General features: G+C 45.9%; 2 protein-coding genes across 5 annotated transcripts in view; one reads left to right on the top strand and one right to left on the bottom strand.

Annotated features, from left to right (window-relative positions):
* Positions 1 to 22,500, top strand: part of LOC129820233 (zinc finger transcription factor Trps1-like) — a 239,989-nt gene that overhangs the window by 174,285 nt on the left and 43,204 nt on the right. The gene's annotated exons all lie outside the window — the stretch shown is intronic.
* LOC129820234 (uncharacterized) lies at positions 5,634 to 20,551 on the bottom strand. 2 transcript variants are annotated; one of them, XM_055877263.1, is made up of 2 exons: positions 20,289 to 20,551; positions 5,634 to 7,516 (listed from the first exon to the last, which is right to left on the bottom strand). In XM_055877263.1, the coding sequence occupies exon 2, from the start codon at positions 7,010 to 7,012 to the stop codon at positions 5,744 to 5,746; it is 1,269 nt and encodes a 422-aa protein (XP_055733238.1). In that variant the 5' UTR covers positions 7,013 to 7,516; positions 20,289 to 20,551; the 3' UTR covers positions 5,634 to 5,743. The 2 variants fall into 2 exon arrangements, with proteins under 2 accessions (XP_055733238.1, XP_055733237.1); XM_055877262.1 differs by lacking the exon at positions 20,289 to 20,551 and adding an exon at positions 11,540 to 15,073.

The following is a 22,500-nucleotide window of genomic DNA, read 5'->3' as shown; positions in this document are numbered from 1 at the left end:
CTAACGCTCCTCTACAGGGTGTTGTCGGAGAGACTCGTCGCTGCGGTGTTCCACCAACGCTCCTCTACAGGGTGTTGTCGGAGAGACTCGTCGATGCGGTGCTCCACCAACGCTCCTCTACAGGGTGTTGTCGGAGAGACTCGTCGCTGCGGTGCTCCACCAACGCTCCTCTACAGGGTGTTGTCGGAGAGACTCGTCGCTGCGGTGCTCCACCAACGCTCCTCTACAGGGTGTTGTCGGGGAGACTCGTCGCTGCGGTGCTCCACCAACGCTCCTCTACAGGGTGTTGTCGGAGAAACTCGTCGATGCGGTGCTCCACCAACGCTCCTCTACAGGGTGTTGTCGGAGAGACTCGTCGCTGCGGTGCTCCACCAACGCTCCTCTACAGGGTGTTGTCGGAGAGACTCGTCGCTGCGGTGCTCCCCCAACACTCCTCTACAGGGTGTTGTCGGGAGACTCGTCGCTGCGGTGCTCCACCAACGCTCCTCTACAGGGTGTTGTCGGAGAGACTCGTCGCTGCGGTGCTCCACCAACGCTCCTCTACAGGGTGTTGTCGGAGAGACTCGGCGCTGCGGTGCTCCACCAACGCTCCTCTACAGGGTGTTGTCAGGGAGACTCGTCGATGCGGTGCTCCACTAACGCTCCTCTACAGGGTGTTGTCGGAGAGACTCGCTCCGTCAACATAATTATCTAACATAAAGCATGTAGCAGATATAGGATTTGGTAGAAAGAGTATGTGGCCTTTTCAATAGCCTACAGGCTGGAGATAAAATGTATGACAATGTAATGAGACGGACCCTTTTTACAACATTCAGGTTTCTACGAACACATAGCCTAACCTAAGACACTTTTTACTTCAAGCAGGCTTCTCCGATGAAATAGTCTAACCAAAATGGCGCTCAATCAAATAAAAAATGTGCTGTCATGTTAACAAACAACATATCCTAAAAACAGGACATGTCAAAGTAAAATGGACAACATGGAATGGACAATCACAACTGTCATGATCAGTGGTTTGAAGTTTGTAGCTGCCAATTTTTGACCAGCTGATCATACCGAAAAAGAAAATACTTTGCAAATAGGATCACGATAACTTCTATGTTTGTTTGGTTCAGACTTTGTCCGGTCTGGACCAGCCATAATTTGGTCCAAACATAGACATCTATAAATTACTTATTTTCAACTTTCATTCATAACCAACATTTGCCTGATTTCAACGTCTGGAAAATACGTAGTTTTCAATGTCTAGATAATACACTTTTCTACGTCCTGGAAAATATGTATTTTAAACATATGGAAAATACCTTTTCACCTTTCATTCAGAACCTAAATTGAACCTAACTTCAATGTCTGGAAAATACGTATTTTAGACGTCTTTTCAACATAATTTTACTTACTGGGACTATTCTAGTTTTGCGGGGTAATTGTTGTTGGTCTCACGTAGGGCGGCAGAACGGCAGGGACTGGCCCTGGTTCTAGTTTCACAACAAAAATATAAATTGGGCTCTCCCCCCTCTCCCCTCTCCTCATCCCTCTCCTCTCCCTTCTCCACTCCCCCCTCTCCCCTCTCCTCATCCCTCTCCTCTCCCTTCTCCACTCCCCCCTCTCCTCTCTCCTCATCCCTCCTCTCCCTTCTCCACTCCCCCCTCTCCTCTCTCCTCTTGGGTGGTGAGTTCCAGTGCGGAGCAAGGGGGCTGTTGTAGTGCACGTGCTGTGGGTTGGTGCTATGGGGGCAGGGTTGGTGCTATGGGGGCAGGGTTGGTGCTGTGTGGGCAAGGTTGGTGCTGTGGGTTGGTGCTATGGGAGCAGGGTTGGTGCTGTGTGGGCAGGGTTGGTGCTGTGGGTTGGTGCTATGGGGGCAGGGTTGGTGCTGTGGGTTGGTGCTATGGGGGCAGGGTTGGTGCTCTGGGTTGGTGCTGTGTGGGCAGGGTTGGTGCTGTGGGTTGGTGCTATGGGGGCAGGGTTGGTGCTATGGGGGCAGGGTTGGTGCTGTGGGTTGGTGCTATGGGGGCAGGGTTGGTGCTGTGGGTTGGTGCTATGGGGGCAGGGTTGGTGCTGTGTGGGCAGGGTTGGTGCTATGGGGGCAGGGTTGGTGCTGTGTGGGCAGGGTTGGTGCTGTGGGTTGGTGCTATGGGAGCAGGGTTGGTGCTGTGTGGGCAGGGTTGGTGCTGTGGGTTGGTGCTATGGGGGCAGGGTTGGTGCTGTGGGTTGGTGCTATGGGGGCAGGGTTGGTGCTGTGGGTTGGTGCTGTGTGGGCAGGGTTGGTGCTGTGGGTTGGTGCTATGGGGGCAGGGTTGGTGCTATGGGGGCAGGGTTGGTGCTGTGGGTTGGTGCTGTGTGGGCAGGGTTGGTGCTGTGGGTTGGTGCTATGGGGGCAGGGTTGGTGCTGTGTGGGCAGGGTTGGTGCTGTGGGGTGGCCACTACGATGGTACTAACACATGATGGACCTAGCTGGATTGTGGAACCTGGACTCAACAAGGGACATAGAACAGAATAAGAAGTTGAAAAAAAAATGTATAAAATAAAGGTAATAACATTTTTTACCATGTGCACTAAGCTCCCATGCGTGGTTAAAATATGCATTAGAAAGCATTCCCTTCTCTGTAATTTCAGATATCCCTTGTTATGTCCCCTGTGGTGTTTCCTTCAAACCTCAGGTCCTGAGCTCGTTTCACAGTCACTGCACTATCTAGACAGGAGGCTGTGTAGAATAGATTCTTCGATGGCAATGGTATAAAACAAATGGAACGGCGATGGAACATTGATTCTCCTCACATGGGTACGGTTTGATCATTGCTCCACCTGAAGAACATAGGGGGAGGAGCTCCTTGGAACATAGGGGGAGGAGCTCCTTGGAACATAGGGGGAGGAGCTCCTTGGAACATAGGGGGAGGAGCTCCTTGGAACATAGGGGGAGGAGCTCCTTGGAACATAGGGGGAGGAGCTCCTTGGAACATAGGGGGAGGAGCTCCTTGGAACATAGGGGGAGGAGCTCCTTGGAACATAGGGTGAGGAGCTCCTTGGAACATAGGGGGAGGAGCTCCTTGGAACATAGGGGGAGGAGCTCCTTGGAACATAGGGTGAGTAGCTCCTTGGAACATAGGGGGAGGAGCTCCTTGGAACATAGGGTGAGGAGCTCCTTGGAACATAGGGGGAGGAGCTCCTTGGAACATAGAGGGAGGAGCTCCTTGGAACATAGGGGGAGGAGCACCTAAAGAACATATGGGGAGGAGCTCCTTGGAACATAGGGGGAGGAGCACCTAAAGAACATAGGGGAAGGAGCTCCTTGGAACATAGGGGGATGAGCCCCATGGAATGTAGGGGGAGGAGCACCTAAAGAACATAAGGGGAGGAGCTCCTTGGAATGTAGGGGGAGGAGCTCCTTGGAACATAGGGGGAGGAGCTCCTTGGAATGTAGGGGGAGGAGCTCCTTGGAACATAGGGGGAGGAGCACCTAAAGAACATAGGGGGAGGAGCTCCTTGGAACACATGGGGAGGAGCTACTTGGAACATAGGGGGAGGAGTTCCTTGGAACATAGGGTGAGGAGCTCCTTGGAACATTGGGGGAGGAGCTCCTTGGAACATATGGGGAGGAGCTCCTTGGAACATAGGGGGAGGAGCTCCTTGGAACATATGGGGAGGAGCTCCTTGGAACATATTGGGAGGAGCTCCTTGGAACATAGGGGGAGGAGATCCTTGGAACATAGGGGGAGGAGCTCCTTGGAACATAGGGGGAGGAGCTCCTTGGAACATATGGGGATGAGCTCCTTGGAACATAGGGGGAGGAGCTCCTTGGAACATATGGGGATGAGCTCCTTGGAACATAGGGGGAGGAGCTCCTTGGAACGTAGGGGGAGCTCCTTGGAACATAGGGGAGGAGATCCTTGGAATGTAGGGGGAGGAGCTCTTTGGAACATATGGGGAGGAGCTGCTTGGAACATATGGGATGAGCTCCTTGGAACATAGGGGGAGGAGCTCCTTGGAACATTAGAGATGGAAAGGGATTCTCTCCCCTCATTAGGCAGCACAGGGACTGTGAGGGTGGTAAGTGTGGCTCCGATTGTGTGTACATGTGTGTAACATGAGATGAGCTCCAAGGCTCAGGCCTGTCCCCTGGACGCAGAGAGAGAGGTAGAAATAGTATGTTACTTTGTGTGGTATTCATCACAGATGCTTCTTCCCTCCTTGCTCACACCTCCTCTCCGCTGGGTGTTGAGGGGGTGTTCCCCAACACGTCTGTTACCCATCCCGGAGTTCTTACCCCTGGCCCGTCCCTGTTGTCTCTGGTGGTCTGGTTAGCCGAGGCCAACGTTTCCCAAACTCAGTCCTGGAGACCCCAAAGGGTGCACATTTTGTTTTTAACCGTAGCATTATTTAAATCAGCTGTGTAGTGCTCGTGCAAAAAATAAAATATGCACCACTTGTGAAAGGATGGCCCAGCTAGATATTGGCAGACTGGAGCACCAAACCAAGTACACACAGGGAGCTCCAGTCATGTTAAATGCATAGCTCCAGTATCTACAGGTGTGAAAAGCCTCCTGGTTGGGGTTTAGAGCATAGCTCCAGTATCTATAGGTGTGAAAAGCCCCCCGGTTGGGGTTTAGAGCATAGCTCCAGTATCTACAGGTGTGAAAAGCCTCCCGGTTTGGGTTTAGTGTATAGCTCCAGTATCTATAGGTGTGAAAAGCCTCCCGGTTTGGGTTTAGTGCATAGCTCCAGTATCTATAGGTGTGAAAAGCCACCCGGTTTGGGTTTAGTGTATAGCTCCAGTATCTATAGGTGTGAAAAGCCTCCCGGTTTGGGTTTATTGCATAGCTCCAGTATCTATAGGTGTGAAAAGCCTCCCGGTTTGGGTTTAGTGCATAGCTCCAGTATCTATAGGTGTGAAAAGCCCCCCGGTTTGGGTTTAGTGCATAGCTCCAGTATCTATAGGTGTGAAAAGCCTCCCGGTTTGGGTTTAGTGTATAGCTCCAGTATCTATAGGTGTGAAAAGCCACCCGGTTTGGGTTTAGTGCATAGCTCCAGTATCTATAGGTGTGAAAAGCCACCCGGTTGGGGTTTAGTGTAAACCAAGAAGATTCATTTACCTCCTTTTCTATAGAAAGGGTTGATGGGTAAAGTTTGGTATATTACGTCCCTGTAAATAAACACAACACATGTTTTGGTAGAGTGACCCTGTTTTTATAATAACAAGTAGACGAACGTTAATTACAGTGCTATGAACACTTTTTTAATTAGATTATCACCCAATTTTCCCACACTCTATCCCACACACTTAACCACGCACACACCTAACCACACACACACACACACTCATGCACTCATTGGGTGCACATATACATGCACACACACGGCTATCAGTTTTCTCCTTAAACCTGTGCTATTTGTCTGCATGTGTGTTGATGGCAGGTTTGATCTCCTACAGTTAGTAGGGTAGTACTTCTGGAGACTGGTTCACTGCTAGATTGAATTGTCACAGTTAGCAGGGTAATACTACTGGAGACTGGTTCACTGCTAGGTTGAATTGTCACAGTTAGCAGGGTAATACTACTGGAGACTGGTTCACTGCTAGGTTGAATTGTCACAGTTAGCAGGGTAATACTACTGGAGACTGGTTCACTGCTAAGTTGAATTGTCACAGTTAGCAGGGTAATACTACTGGAGACTGGTTCACTGCTAGGTTGAATTGTCACAGTTAGCAGGGTAATACTACTGGAGACTGGTTCACTGCTCGGTTGAATTGTCACAGCAGGGTAATACTACTGGAGACTGGTTCACTGCTAGGTTGAATTGTCACAGTTAGCAGGGTAGTACTACTGGAGACTGGTTCACTGCTAGGTTGAATTGTCACAGTTAGCAGGGTAATACTACTGGAGACTGGTTCACTGCTCGGTTGAATTGTCACAGTTAGCAGGGTAGTACTACTGGAGACTGGTTCACTGCTAGGTTGAATTGTCACAGTTAGCAGGGTAATACTACTGGAGACTGGTTCACTGCTAGGTTGAATTGTCACAGTTAGCAGGGTAATACTACTGGAGACTGGTTCACTGCTAGGTTGAATTGTCACAGTTAGCAGGGTAGTACTACTGGAGACTGGTTCACTGCTAGGTTGAATTGTCACAGTTAGCAGGGTAATACTACTGGAGACTGGTTCACTGCTAGGTTGAATTGTCACAGTTAGCAGGGTAATACTACTGGAGACTGGTTCACTGCTAGGTTGAATTGTCACAGTTAGCAGGGTAATACTACTGGAGACTGGTTCACTGCTAGGTTGAATTGTCACAGTTAGCAGGGTAATACTACTGGAGACTGGTTCACTGCTCGGTTGAATTGTCACAGTTAGCAGGGTAGTACTTCTGGAGACTGGTTCACTGCTAGGTTGAATTGTCACAGTTAGCAGGGTAATACTACTGGAGACTGGTTCACTGCTCGGTTGAATTGTCACAGTTAGCAGGGTAATACTACTGGAGACTGGTTCACTGCTAGGTTGAATTGTCACAGTTAGCAGGGTAATAATACTGGAGACTGGTTCACTGCTCGGTTGAATTGTCACAGTTAGCAGGGTAATACTACTGGAGACTGGTTCACTGCTAGGTTGAATTGTCACAGTTAGCAGGGTAATACTACTGGAGACTGGTTCACTGCTAGGTTGAATTGTCACAGTTAGCAGGGTAATAAATCTGGAGACTGGTTCACTGCTAGGTTGAATTGTCACAGTTAGCAGGGTAATAATACTGGAGACTGGTTCACTGCTAGGTTGAATTGTCACAGTTAGCAGGGTAATAATACTGGAGACTGGTTCACTGCTAGGTTGAATTGTCACAGTTAGCAGGGTAATAATACTGGAGACTGGTTCACTGCTAGGTTGAATTGTCACAGTTAGCAGGGTAATACTTCTGGAGACTGGTTCACTGCTAGGTTGAATTGTCAGGAAGTCCAGGATCCAGTTGCAGAGGGAGGTGTTTAGTCCCAGGGTCCTTAGTTTAGTGATGATCAGCCCTGTTGTCTCCATCCATCTCCATATGTCCAATCAGCCCTGTTGTCTCTGTCCATCTCCATATGTTCTATCATCCCTGTTGTCTCTATCCATCTCCATATGTTCAATCAGCCCTGTTGTCTCTGTCCATCTCCATATGTTCAATCAGCCCTGTTGTCTCCATCCATCTCCATATGTTCAATCAGCCCTGTTGTCTCCGTCCATCTCCATATGTTCAATCAGCCCTGTTGTCTCTGTCCATCTCCATATGTTCAATCAGCCCTGTTGTCTCTGTCCATCTCCATATGTTCAATCAGCCCTGTTGTCTCCATCCATCTCCATATGTTTAATCAGCCCTGTTGTCTCTGTCCATCTCCATATGTTCAATCAGCCCTGTTGTCTCTGTCCATCTCCATATGTTCAATCAGCCCTGTTGTCTCTGTCCATCTCCATATGTTCAATCAGCCCTGTTGTCTCCATCCATCTCCATATGTTCAATCAGCCCTGTTGTCTCCGTCCATCTCCATATGTCCAATCAGCCTACAACAACAAAGATAAACAGTGAAAATGTGGCTGTCTAGGTTGTAGAGAGGACTTGGTGTTTCACCTGACAGTTACCATGGAAATGACAGCCGGGGTAACTGTGTGGTGAATGAAGTAGATTGTAGAGAGGACTTGGTGTTTCACCTGACAGTTACCATGGAAATGACAGCCGGGGTAACTGTGTGGTGAATGAAGTAGATTGTAGAGAGGACTTGGTGTTTCACCTGACAGTTACCATGGAAATGACAGCCGGGGTAACTGTGTGGTGAATGAAGTAGATTGTAGAGAGGACTTGGTGTTTCACCTGACAGTTACCATGGAAATGACAGCCGGGGTAACTGTGTGGTGAATGAAGTAGATTCAGTTATAGATGTGGAACAAGATCTGATTAACAGAGGCATAATACAGTGCAACTGTGGACTACAAAGGAAACAAACACACACATACAGACACACACACAGACATCCACCTGAACCCCCCCCCCAACACCGACACACACACACACACCTGAACCCCCACCCACCCCCACACACACACACATATAGACACACACACAGGCATCCACCTGAACCCCCCCCCCCCCCCCCAACACCGACACACACACACACCTGAACCCCCCTCCCCCACACACACACACTTACACACCTGCACAGTCATTGTACTTACTGATGTATGTGTGTCGGTGCTCGTGGGTGTGTGTGTGTTACGTGTAACCATATGTAAGGAATTGGAGGGCTAATTAAGCTTGTCCTGTGAGCATGCTCGCTAACAGGGGAGTAGACAAAGAGTCCTTGTTTGGGGAGAGAAGGGGCGGGTGGGGTGGCAGGAAAATCTGGTTCGCCACAGAAGGGGTCAAGGCTTAAATTGTACTAGGGGGGTTTGAGGGTTCAACAGGGGTGGGGGGTATCTTTAGATATTAGAAGTAATGAAAATTGGAAACAGGTTAGCCATTCAATTAGCCAGAGGGCAGGAGAGGGGGGCACCAGGCCTAGGCAGCGTAACACACACACACACACACACACACACACACACACACACACACACACACACACACACCACACACACACACGCTCAGCGCTTCTCTGGGTCCAGATGGAATGGGTAGTTTGGCCACTGCTCTGCTCCCATTATAAAGAAGCAGTCCCTGGACACAACCTGCAGGCCTGTTAAAACACCCTGGGTCTGACTCCCCTCATACATATGTATGAAACATGTAGAGGTATGTATGTATGTACAGGTGTACAGAACCCCCCCCCCCCCCCACACACACACACACACACACACACACAAAGAACGGTCCAGTGAATCACCCAGAACCAATGACTTCACTTCTTCCCTCCTACTCCCCTCCTCCCCTCCTTCTCTCCTCCCGTCCTCCTCTCATCCCCTCCTCCCCTCCTTCTCTCATCTGCTCCTCCCCTCCTACTCCCCTCATTCCCTACTCCCCTCCTTCTCTCCTTCTCTCCTCCCCTACTCCCCTCCTCCTCCTCTCCTAGACTGCTAGGTTGAATTGTCACAGTTAGCAGGGTAATACTACTGGAGACTGAATTGAATTGTAATTCTACAAGCCCTAATTATATCTGTCTTAGAAGGAGGAATAGGGTTGATTTCGCAGTGGGAGCAGCCTCCGCTGGTGTTGTTGCTGTTATTTCTCTGTATTATATACAGGACCAGTCAAAAGCCTGGACACACCTACTCGTTCCAGGGTTTTTCTTTATTTTTACTATTTTCTACATTGTATAATAATAGTGAAGACATTAAAACTATGAAATAACACATATGGAATCATGTAGTAACCAAATAAGTATGTACCACACCTACCTGTGACAAGGTGGGGGTGGTATACAGAAGACAGCCCTATTTTGTAAAAGACCTAGTCCATATTATGGCAAGAACAGCTCAAATAAGAAAAAAGAAATGACAGTCCATCATTACTTTAAGACATGAAGGTCAGTCAACACGGAACATTTTCTTGAAGTGCAGTCGCAAAAACAATCAAGCGCTATGATGAAACTGGATCTCATGAGGACCGCCACAGGAAGGGAAGACCCAGAGTTATCTCTGCTGCAGAGGATACGTTCATTAGTAGTTAATTGCACCTCAGATTGCAGCCCAAATAAATGCTTCACAGAGTTCAAGTAACAGACACATCTCAACATCAACTGTTCTGAGTGTCTAGAAAATAGTAAAAATAAAGAAAAACCCTTGAATGAGTAAGTGTGTCCAAACTTTTGACCTGTACTCCCCTACTCCCCTCCTCCTCTCGCTGATAGCAACACTGGCTAGCTAGTGCTCTGAGAGGGATGGATGTGGACTGATATCAACACTGTGGCTAGCTAGTGCTCTGAGAGGGATGGATGTGGACTGATATCAACACTGTGGCTAGCTAGTGCTCTGAGAGGGATGGATGTGGACTCATAGCAACACTGTGGCTAGCTAGTTCTCTGAGAGGGATGGATGTGGACTGATATCAACACTGTGGCTAGCTAGTGCTCTGAGAGGGATGGATGTGGACTCATAGCAACACTGTGGCTAGCTAGTGCTCTGAGAGGGATGGATGTGGACTCATAGCAACACTGTGGCTAGCTAGTTCTCTGAGAGGGATGGATGTGGACTGATATCAACACTGTGGCTAGCTAGTGCTCTGAGAGGGATGGATGTGGACTCATAGCAACACTGTGGCTAGCTAGTGCTCTGAGAGGGATGGATGTGGACTCATAGCAACACTGTGGCTAGCTAGTTCTCTGAGAGGGATGGATGTGGACTGATATCAACACTGTGGCTAGCTAGTGCTCTGAGAGGGATGGATGTGGACTGATATCAACACTGTGGCTAGCTAGTTCTCTGAGAGGGATGGATGTGAACTGATATCAACACTGTGGCTAGCTAGTGCTCTGAGAGGGATGGATGTGGACTGATATCAACACTGTGGCTAGCTAGTTCTCTGAGAGGGATGGATGTGGACTGATATCAACACTGTGGCTAGCTAGTTCTCTGAGAGGAATGGATGTGGACTGATATCAACACTGTGGCTAGCTAGTGCTCTGAGAGGAATGGATGTGGACTGATATCAACACTGTGGCTAGCTAGTGCTCTGAGAGGGATGGATGTGGACTGATATCAACACTGTGGCTAGCTAGTTCTCTGAGAGGAATGGATGTGGACTGATATCAACACTGTGTACAATATATCTACAGTGTTCAATACATTAATGAAGTCTATCATGTGCAAAATAAAAGTAAAGAATATTCGAAGAAAATAAAAAATACCAAGGATTATTTAATATTTTTGCCCACACATCCTTGTGGATTATTTTCTGATGATTTGCTACTTTTTAGTTTGTTGCTCTGTGTGTGTGTGTGTTTGTGCCTGTATCTGTCTGTGTGTAATACTAAAATAGATTGTGAGTCCTGCCCCATGTTGCTCTCTGTGTCCTGTGTGGCTGGTGTTAGTGTTCTGGAGAGGAAGGGTCGAAGTTCGGGGAAATGAGTGGTGCTGAGGAGGTCATGTGGGTCAAGGTGAACACAGAAAACAGGAAAATAGCATGACAGACTTCTGAAACTATTGTATTTTCTCCCTCTATTCTGTCTCTCTCCATTTCTCTCTCTCTAACCCTCTCTCTCTTACTCTCACTCTCTCTCTCTTACTTTCTCTCCCTCCTCTCTCTCTCTCTCTCTCTCTCTCTCTCTCTCTCTCTCTCTTTCTCTTTCTCTCTCCAACCCTCTCTCCCCTTCCCCTCTCTCTCTCTCTCTCTCTCTCTCTCTCTCTCTCTCTCTCTCTCTCCATTCAATTCAAGGGGCTTTATTGGCATGGTTAACATTGCCAAACCAAGTGAAGTAGATAATAAACGAAAGTGAAATAAACAATCAAATTAACAGTAAACATTACACTTACAGAAGTTCCAAAAGAAAAAATACATTTCAAATGTCATATTATGTCTATATAAAGTGTTGTAACAATGTGCAAAACGTTAAATTACAAAAGGGAAAATAAATAAACGTAAATATGGGTTGTACTTACAGTGGTGTTTGTTCTTCACTGGTTGTCCTTTTCTTGTGGCAACAGGTCACAAATCTTGCTGCTGTGATGACACACTGTGGAATTTCACCCAATATATATGGAAGTTTATCAAAATTAGGTTTGTTTTCTAATTCTTTGTGGATCCGTGTAATCTGAGGGAAATATGTCTCTCTAATATGGTCATACATTTGGCAGGAGGTTAGGAAGGGCAGCTCAGTTTCCATCTCATTTTGTGGGCAGTGTGCACATAGCCTGTCTTCTCTTGAGAGCCAGGTCTGCCTACGGCGGCCTTTCTCAATAGCAAGGCTATGCTCACGGAGTCTGTACATAGTCAAACCTTTCCAGTGGTCAGGTTTTCTGCCACTGTGTACTCTCTGTTTAGGGCCAAATAGCATTCTAGTTTGCTCTGTTTTTTTGTTAATTCTTTCCAATCTGTCAAGTCATTATATTTTTGTTTTCTCATGATTTGGTTGGGTCTAATTGTGTTGCTGTCCTGGGGCTCTGTGGGATCTGTTTGTGTTTGTGAACAGAGCCCTAGGACAAGCTTGCTTAGGGGAGTCTTCTCCAGGTTCATCTCTCTGTAGGTGTGGCTTTGTTATCTAAGGTTTTGGATTCCCTTCATTTTAGCTGGTTGTAGAATTTAACAGATCTTTTCTGGATCTTGATAATTAGTGGGTATCGGCCTAATTCTGCTCTGCATGCATTATTTGGTGTTTTACATTGTACACAGAGGATATTTTTGCAGAATTCTGCCTGCAGAGTTTCAATTTGGTGTTTGTCCCATATTGTGAATTATCGGTTGGTGAGTGACCAGAACTCACAACCATAAAGTGCAATGGGTTCTATAACTGACTTTGGTGTGTCGAATTTGATGTATTTTTGATGGCATAGAAGGCACTTATTGCCTTGTCTCTCAGATTGTTCACAACTTTGTGGAAGTTACCTGTGGTGCTGATGTTTAGGCAGAGGTAGGTATAGTATTTTTCTCTCTCTCTCTCTCTCTCTCTCTCTCTCTCTCTCTGCCTCTCTTTCTCTCTCTCTTTTTCTCTCTCTAACCATCTCTCCCTCGCTCTCTCTCCCCAACCCTGTGTCGTGCTAAACTGCCGGTCCAAGTCAGGGCCCCAGGGGGCCATCATATAGGACCTATTCCCTGTTCCCCAGCACACCTTAGATCGCCTCCATCCCGGACAGAATGGCTCTTCTGCCGATGGGCTCCCCTCCCTCCGAATCCTCTTTCTCCTGGTGGCCAGAATGGCTCTTCTGCTGACTGCCTCACCTTCCTTTGTATCAGCCCTCTAGGACTTTAATTGGCTCTGTTCAGTTTTTTGTCAAGGCTTCGTTTATACTCAGACGACTGACGAAGGCCTCATGGCCGAAGTGCCCTGTTCTCCTATTCCAGTCGTTTAGAGGAGGATTTAATAAAATAAAGTGCCACTCATTATCCCTTCTGTCTGAAAACACCCTAATCATCCAAATTAGGCACAATTACATTTCCCTCTGTCCTTGGTTGGGAGGGAAAGAAATTCACTCTCGCTTTCTCTATTTATCCCCTCATTTGGAGGACTTACTTGTCCCATGTTGCTAGGCAATTAAGACCTATAGCAGGGCTCAACACTAACTCTCATTGCCATGCCCGGCCAGGCACCAACTCTGTTTCTTAAAGGGAAATTAAACTTTCCACTACAGCCTCCCCTCTGAAAAATGTTTGTCTTATTTTGGTTAATTTCAGGTTTGTCTTATTTTGGTTAATTTGAAGTTTGTATCATTCTCAGAGACGATAAAGCTCAGATACTACTTCCAAACTCAGAGTGAAGGATAGGAGGGATACGTCCAAAATGGCACCCTAGTTCCTATGTAGTGCACTACTTTAGTCCAGAGACCTGTCGTGCACTATATTGGGAATAGGGTGCCATTTGGGACGCAGCCCAGGTTTCTGCATCTACACCCCTGTGTTTCACGTGTCTTACGCCCTACTCGGACGAGATACATTTGACTGGGGGAGCTTAGGTAATATAATTACAGTATCTGCGCGAGCACAAATCCCTACATCCGTAATTTTAGTCTCGTCCGAATCTGCCATGTCAGTCATTTTTACTTCGAAGGAAGGTTAATATCCCGGCCCTAAGAACCTACGGTATTTCGTCAAACTCCAAGGTCCTCTGATAATACTTATCCCGTGGGAATCATCATCCCTGTGTTTTGAGGGATATTACAGAGTTTAACAGGTGCTGCACCCAGTTTGGGTCAGAACATGGGGTAAGAACATACCCAGTTTGGGTCAGAACATGGGGTCAGAACATACCCAGTTTGGGTCAGAACATGGGGTCAGAACATACCCAGTTTGGGTAAGAACATGGGGTAAGAACATACCCAGTTTGGGTAAGAACATGGGGTAAGAACATACCCAGTTTGGGTAAGAACATGGGGTAAGAACATACCCAGTTTGGGTAAGAACATGGGGTAAGAACATACCCAGTTTGGGTCAGAACATGGGGTAAGAACATACCCAGTTTGGGTAAGAACATGGGGTAAGAACATACCCAGTTTGGGTAAGAACATGGGGTAAGAACATACCCAGTTTGGGTCAGAACATGGGGTAAGAACATAACCAGTTTGGGTCAGAACATGGGAAGAAATGAATTCTTTAAACAAAGTGCAATGCATGCAGACTGCAGATGAATGATATTTTATGTCACATATCAACTTTCCTAGTGCCGTACTTCTCTTCTAATAGATGAAGTGGACAATTTTGTGCCAATTAATTGATAAATTGCCAAATCCGTCAGGTAATTAAATGTCTGCATAGGTTGCCGTTCATGGTTCTTATTGATATTCATTATGTCTTTCTCTGAACTGAAGACCATTGGGTCAACGTTAGACTATCCCTAGACATGTGAAATGTCTTCACGACTAGAGGAGCTTCCAGGCTCCCGTCATAACGTATGAGGGACAAAAAATATAATTACAGGGGCAGTTTAGTAAAACTAATCCGGTCCGAATTGTCCACTGGAAAAACGGACATGCTGAGGTAATAATTACATAACTGACTTTCTGTAGTAATACTAGTCCCGTGTGAATAGAGCCTTAGTAGATAATATCAAGGAGTTGGAAGCCTCTCTTCTTTTTGACGGTTACTAAGACAATGGCTAAATTTCCCAAAACTAGCTACATTTCCCTCTTTAAACTCATAGGGGGCAAACTAACTGAATTTTCCCAGTTCAGTAGACTCAGCTTTGCAGTTGTGGTCGAATGATTGTCACAGTGAGAGAGAAGGGGTGCTCTGTCTCCTTTTTTAATGTGATTTGTGTTGCTAACTGAAGACACAGTGATAGGCAGTATGGTGCCAGGCAGTATAGTTATAGGCAGTATGGTGATATGCAGTATGGTGATAGGCAGTATGGTAGTAGGCAGTATGGTGATATGCAGTATGGTGCCAGGCAGTGTGGTTACAGGCAGTATGGTGATAGGCAGTATGGTGATAGGCAGTGTGGTGACAGGCAGTGTGGTGACAGGCAGTGTGGTGATAGGCAGTATGGTGATAGGCAGTGTGGTGATAGGCAGTATGGTGATAGGCAGTGTGGTGACAGGCAGTATGGTGACAGGCAGTATGATGATAGGCAGTATGGTGATAGGCAGTATGGTGATAGGCAGTGTGGTGATAGGCAGTGTGGTGATAGGCAGTATGGTGATAGGCAGTGTGGTGACAGGCAGTGTGGTGATAGGCAGTGTGGTGATAGGCAGTATGGTGATAGGCAGTATGGTGATAGGCAGTGTGGTGATAGGCAGTATGGTGATAGGCAGTGTGGTGACAGGCAGTGTGGTGATAGGCAGTATGGTGATAGGCAGTATGGTGATAGGCAGTATGGTGACAGGCAGTGTGGTGATAGGCAGTGTGGTGACAGGCAGTATGGTGACAGGCAGTGTGGTGATAGGCAGTGTGGTGACAGGCAGTGTGGTGACAGGCAGTATGGTGATAGGCAGTGTGGTGACAGGCAGTGTGGTGACAGGCAGTATGGTGATAGGCAGTGTGGTGACAGGCAGTGTGGTGATAGGCAGTATGGTGACAGGCAGTATGGTGACAGGCAGTGTGGTGACAGGCAGTATGGTGATAGGCAGTGTGGTGACAGGCAGTATGGTGATAGGCAGTGTGGTGATAGGCAGGCAGTGTGGTGACAGGCAGTATGGTGATAGGCAGTGTGGTGACAGGCAGTGTGGTGACAGGCAGTATGATGACAGGCAGTGTGGTGACAGGCAGTATGGTGATAGGCAGTGTGGTGACAGGCAGTGTGGTGACAGGCAGTGTGGTGATAGGCAGTATGGTGACAGGCAGTATGGTGACAGGCAGTGTGGTGACAGGCAGTATGGTGACAGGCAGTGTGGTGACAGGCAGTGTGGTGACAGGCAGTATGGTGACAGGCAGTGTGGTGACAGGCAGTATGATGATAGGCAGTGTGGTGACAGGCAGTGTGGTGACAGGCAGTGTGGTGACAGGCAGTATGGTGACAGGCAGTATGGTGATAGGCAGTGTGGTGACAGGCAGTGTGGTGACAGGCAGTGTGGTGACAGGCAGTATGGTGACAGGCAGTATGGTGATAGGCAGTGTGGTGACAGGCAGTATGATGATAGGCAGTGTGGTGACAGGCAGTATGGTGATAGGCAGTGTGGTGACAGGCAGTGTGGTGACAGGCAGTGTGGTGACAGGCAGTATGGTGACAGGCAGTATGGTGATAGGCAGTGTGGTGACAGGCAGTGTGGTGACAGGCAGTGTGGTGACAGGCAGTATGGTGACAGGCAGTATGGTGATAGGCAGTGTGGTGACAGGCAGTGTGGTGACAGGCAGTGTGGTGACAGGCAGTATGGTGACAGGCAGTATGGTGATAGGCAGTGTGGTGATAGGCAGTATGGTGATAGGCAGTATGGTGACAGGCAGTGTGGTGACAGGCAGTATGGCAGTAGGCAGTATGATGATAGGCAGTGTGGTGACAGGCAGTATGGTGACAGGCAGTATGGTGACAGGCAGTATGGTGACAGGCAGTATGGTGACAGGCAGTGTGGTGATAGGCAGTGTGGTGACAGGCAGTATGATGATAGGCAGTATGGTGACAGGCAGTATGATGATGTGGTGCAACATACCAGAGTGTACTGTAGACCTTTCTGAGTCTGTCTGGGAGACTAGTATAGTGCTGTACGGGTGGTTTAGATCAGTTTAGACTGAGTCACTGCCTGCATGAAAACATGACTGCCTCTCCAATAGTCCAATAAATGTGGTCCGTTGGATTTCCTGCATACACTGTGTTTCTTTAGGTTCACTGAGCTCTGCGGGGATTATTTAACCTTTACATACTGAACAGATCACCAGACTACTGTAAACATGAACTTTATTATCTCCTCTCTGTCTCTCTCTCTCTCTCTCTCTATCGCTCTATCTGTCTGTCTGTCTGTCTGTCTGTCTGTCTGTCTGTCTGTCTCTCTCTCTGTCTCTCTCTCTCTCTCTCTCTCTCTCTCTCTCTCTCTCTCTCTCTCTCTCTCTCTCTCTCTCTCTCTCTCTCTCTCTCTCTCTCTCTCTCTCTCTGTCTCTCTGTCTCTGTCTCTCTTTATTGGCATGGGAAACATGGGAAACATGTTTATATTGCTCTCACAAAAGTTCAATAATAATAAAGACATGTCAAATGTCATATTATGTCTATATACAGTGTTGTAACGATGTACAAATGGTTAATGTACAAAGGGGAAAATAAAAAACATCACTGGTTGCCTTTTTCTTGTGGCAACAGGTCACAAATCTTGCTGCTGTGATGGAACACTGTGGTATTTCACCCAGTAGATATGGGAGTTTATCAAAGTTAGATTTGTTTTGAATTATTTGTGAGTCTGTGTAATCTGTGGGAAATGTGTGTCTCTAATATAGTCATGCATTTGGCAGGAGGTTAGGATGTGTAGTTCAGTTTCCACCTAATTTTGTGGGCAGTGTGCACATTGCCTGTCTTCTCTTGAGAGCCAGGTCTGCCTTCGGCAGCCTTTCTCTCTCTCTCTCTCTCTGTCTCTCTTTCTCTGTCTCATTCTCTCTGTCTCTCTCGCTCTCTCTCACTCTCTCATGATCCTTCTGTTTTGAAGCCTTTGTGTGTGTGTGTGTGGGGGGGGGGGGGTATTCAGTGGGATATTATTAAATAAATCCTGCAGTATGACAGGATGCACAGAGGCCTTGACAGACGGATGATAGCATATGCACAGTAAATACTGTACAGCACTGCAACTGTTTTGAAGCAGTGTTGTGAAATAGTGTGTATGAATGCAGACCCCACAATATCTAGGTATTTTATTTGTGTGATCACAAAGGAGCTTTCTGTGTCCAGATAGATTCACCCTGACATGATCACATGTTCTCAGAAACAGGCTCGTCTACTAGAAATATCTTTGGAGGATGGCTATGATTTGTCTGGCTAGGTAACCACTGGTAGAATTGGACAGTGCACTGAGCTGCAAACCGTCTACAAAATGTCTCAGTAAATGCTTCCATCACGCTCATGTAGTGGATGGTCCACAGTGGACAGACAGGGGACAACTGTCAGCGGTGAGGGATGTGTGTGTGTGTGTGTGTGTGTGTGTGTGTGTGTGTGTGTGTGTGTGTGTGTGTGTGTGTGTGTGTGTGTGTGTGTGTGTGTGTGTGTATGTGTGTGTGTGTGTGTGTGTGTGTGTGTGTGTGTGTGTGTGTGTGTGTGTGTGTGTGTGTGTGTGTGTGTGTTTGTGTGTGGGGGGGGGGTGTGGGTGGGTGTTTCCCTTCAGGGCGAGGTGAGTTGAGGTTTCTCCGTCCTCGTTTTCACAGAGCATTACAGCACACAGACTATTCAACTAAAGAGTGGCAGAGTTTACCTCTGGGTGGTTCCCATCGTGTCTGTCTCCTCATAGAGTTTAGACTTTTTTTTCTGTTGACAACATTACTTCACAGGCCACAGGCTAAAAGATCACTAATGTACTGTGATGAAGCCCTGGGACTTTTGTCTGACTGGATAAAAAAATGTAACAATGTAACCATGTAACAATGTAACCGTGTAACTATGTAACCATGTAAATGTCAACATTGTAACAATGTCAAAATATAACCATGTCAAAATTTAACAATGTAAACATGTAACCATGTCAAACTGTAACAATGTAACCATTTAACAATGTACAAATGTAACCATGTAAACATGTAACCATGTCAAAATGTAACCATGTAAACATGTAACCATGTCAAAATGTAACAATGTAACAATGTCAAAATGTAACCATGTCAAAATGTTACAATGTAACACTGTACAAATGTAACCATGTAACCATTTAACAATGTAACCATGTAACCACGTAACCATGTAAAAATGTAATCATGTAACCATGGCAAAATGTAACCATGTAACAATGTAACAATGTCAAAATGTAACCATGTAACCATGTCAAAATGTAACCATGTAACAATGTAACCATGTCAAAATGTAACCATGTCAAAATGTAACCATGTCAAAATGTAACCATGTCAAAATGTAACAATGTCAAATGTAACCATGTAACAATGTAACCATGTCAAAATGTAACCATGTAACAATGTAACCATGTCAAAATGTAACAATGTAACCATGTCAAAATGAAACCACATCAAAATGTAACCACGTCAAAATGAAACCATGTCAAAATGTAACCACTTAACAATGTACCATGTCAAATGTAACCATGTCAAAACCTAACCATGTCAAAATGTAACCATGTCAAAATGTAACCACATCAACATGTAACCACGTCAAAATGAAACCATGTCAAAAATGAAACCACGTAACAATGTAACCATGTCAAATGTAACCATGTCAAAATGTAACCATGTCAAAATGTAACAACATGTCAAAATGTAACCGTGTCAAAATGTAACCATGTCAAAATGTAACAATGTAACCATGTCAAAAAGTAACCGTGTCAAAATGTAACCATGTCAAAATGTAACAATGTAACCATGTCAAAATGTAACCATGTCAAAATGTAACAACATGTCAAAATGTAACCGTGTCAAAATGTAACCATGTCAAAATGTAACCATGTCAAAATGTAACAATGTAACCATGTCAAAATGTAACCATGTCAAAATGTAACAATGTAACCATGTCAAAAAGTAACCGTGTCAAAATGTAACCATGTCAAAATGTAACAATGTAACCATGTCAAAATGTAACCATGTAACCATGTCAAAATGTAACCATGTCAAAATGTAACCATGTCAAAGCCTAACCATGTCAAAATGTAACCATGTAACAATGTCAAAATGTAACCATGTAAAAATGAATTTAGATACTCATCTCTCCTTGCTGTGGATTTATTAGTTATTATTAGTTATTATTAGTTATAAGAACTACGAAGATGATAGCATTTACAACAGTGTCTGAATAATTCACTACGGAATTTGCGAAGCAGATTTTTCAGTCGATTGAGGCCAGCAATTAGGAAGCCAAACTCCATTCCCCATTCCCTCTCCCTGCTCTACCCCTAAACATACCTATCCCCTCAGGCAGTGAATAATCCTCTGTATAATCTTGGTTAACCCAGAACTAAAGTCTCATGTAATTGGTCAGCTGCTTGTCCATACATGTCCAAGAGGTGTTAAGAGGAGGGATTAAGAGATGCTAAAGCGAAAAGCAGAACCGGACTGAGGAGCTCCACCTTGTCTCTTTGCAAGTTGCGGCTGGAATGTCCCCTCCCTTTCCAAAATTCGAAAGATGCTACACACCTGCGAAATCGTGATTTGTCCAAATAACCAGTGGCAAAAACCCCGAACACCGGAACTACTGCAGCTCATTGTCCCACGCATCCCATTCCTTCCCCACAGATTCTACGGTACCCGTTCTGTTTATGTAGATCTGTCCACAAGAGGTTATTCTCTATCCCACACACAATCGGCGCTAAGACATCCGACCCATACTAGGAGAGCAGACCTGCTTAACAAGAGAGATAAATGAGGAGGAACTGGGCCAATCATCCTTCTCTTTCTCCTACCAGTCTGACTGACAGAGGCCTATATCACTGGTCCTTTTGTGTCACACATTTCGAGGTCCCAGCTCACTCAGAATGCATTGATGTCATCGCATTCCCAACCTCCTTTCGCGGAAGGCCCCATTGTCTTTTTGACTTCCATTGTCCCTCTAGGTGAGATTATGTTGTGCCTCTGCCACATATCCCAGTCTTTGGAGTGTCACAGACAGCCACACACAACACAGGAGTGACAGGGGATGGCAGCGAGACAAGATGACAGGTGACACAGTTAGGCGTTAGAGACATGGTACCAACAACATTCCTCTGTCACCCTGCCAGGATCTGTCCTCCATCCTCAGAACTGGACGGTCAAAAGGACCCTTCATATCACAGGAAGATAACGATGAGACCCAGAATACATTGAGACAAGTGAAAGGGTGAAAGGGAAAAGTGTTTTTTTTTTTTAAAGGGCTAAATGGAAGAACGGGGCATTGTTCCCATTCAGGAATTGATTATAGTGGTTTACATAAGCTGTCCATTATGTCATGTTGAACCAGAGTGACTCTGCTTTCGTGTTAGTCTCTTTGTACGGCCTGCTGGTTCACATGAGTTTAATGTACCCTGCTACTATTGTACTGCTGCTGTTTATAAAAGGTGCAGCTTACCGATCACTGCACCTGTACACAGCCCATCTGTAAATAGCACACCCAACTACCTCATCACCATATTATTAATAACCCTCTTGCTCTTTTGCACCCCAGTATCTCTACTTGCACATCTATCACTCCAGTATTAATGCTAAATTGTAATTATTTTGCCTCTATGGCCTATTTATTGCCTACCTCCCTACTCTTCTACATTTACACACACTGTACATAGATGTTTCTATTGTTGTATTGACTGTACGTTTGTTTATCCCATGTCTAACTCTGTGTTGTTGTTTGTATCGCACTGCTTTGCTTTATCTTGACCAGGTCGCAGTTGTAAATGAGAACTTGTTCTAAACTGGTCTTCCTGGTTAAATAAAGGTGAAATAAAAAATTGTAGTAATCTTTGATACAGTTGAAGTCGGAAGTTTACATACACTTATGTTGGAGTCATTAAAACTTGTTTTTCAGTTATAATTCACTGTATCACAATTCCAGTGGGTCAGAAGTTTACATACACTAAGTTGACTGTGCCTTTAAACAGCTTGGAAAATTCCAGAAAATTATGTCATGGCTTTAGAAATTCTGATAGGCTAATTGACATAATTTGAGTCAATCGGAGGTGTACCTGTGGATATATTTCAAGGCCTACCTTCAAACTCAGTGCGTCTTTGCTTGACATCATGGGAAAATCAAATGAAATCAGCCAAGACCTCAGAAAAATAAATTGTAGACCTTCACAAGTCTGGTTCATCCTTGAGAGCAATTTCCAAACGCCTGAAGGTACCACATTCATCTGTACAAACAATAGTACGCAAGTATTAACACCATGGGACCACGCAGCCGTCATACCGCTCAGGAAAGAGACACGTTCTGTCTCCTAGAGATGAATGTACTTTTGTGCGAAAAGTAAAAACCATTCCCAGAACAACAGCAAAGGACCTTGTGAAGATGCTGGAGGAAACAGGTACAAAAGTATCTATTTCCACAGTAAAACGAGTCCTATATCGACATAACCTGAAAGGCCGCTCAGCAGGAAGAAGCTACTGCTCCAAAACCGCCATAAAAAAGCCAAACTACAGTTTTCAACTGCACATGGGAACATAGATCATACTTTTTGGAGAAATGTCCTCTGGTCTGATGAAACAAAAATGGAACTGTTTGGCCATAATGACCATCATTATAATCGGAGGAAAAAGGGGGAGGCTTGCAAGCCGAAGAACACCACATTAACCGTGAAGCACGGGAGTGGCAGCATCATGTTGTGGGGGTGCTTCGCTGCAGGAGGGACTGGTGCACTTCACAAAACAGATGGCATCATGA

Source organism: Salvelinus fontinalis, chromosome 22, assembly GCF_029448725.1.
Source record: "Salvelinus fontinalis isolate EN_2023a chromosome 22, ASM2944872v1, whole genome shotgun sequence".
In the NCBI taxonomy this organism is placed as follows: Eukaryota; Metazoa; Chordata; class Actinopteri; order Salmoniformes; family Salmonidae; genus Salvelinus; species Salvelinus fontinalis.
This window is presented reverse-complemented; position numbering and strand designations above follow the sequence as displayed.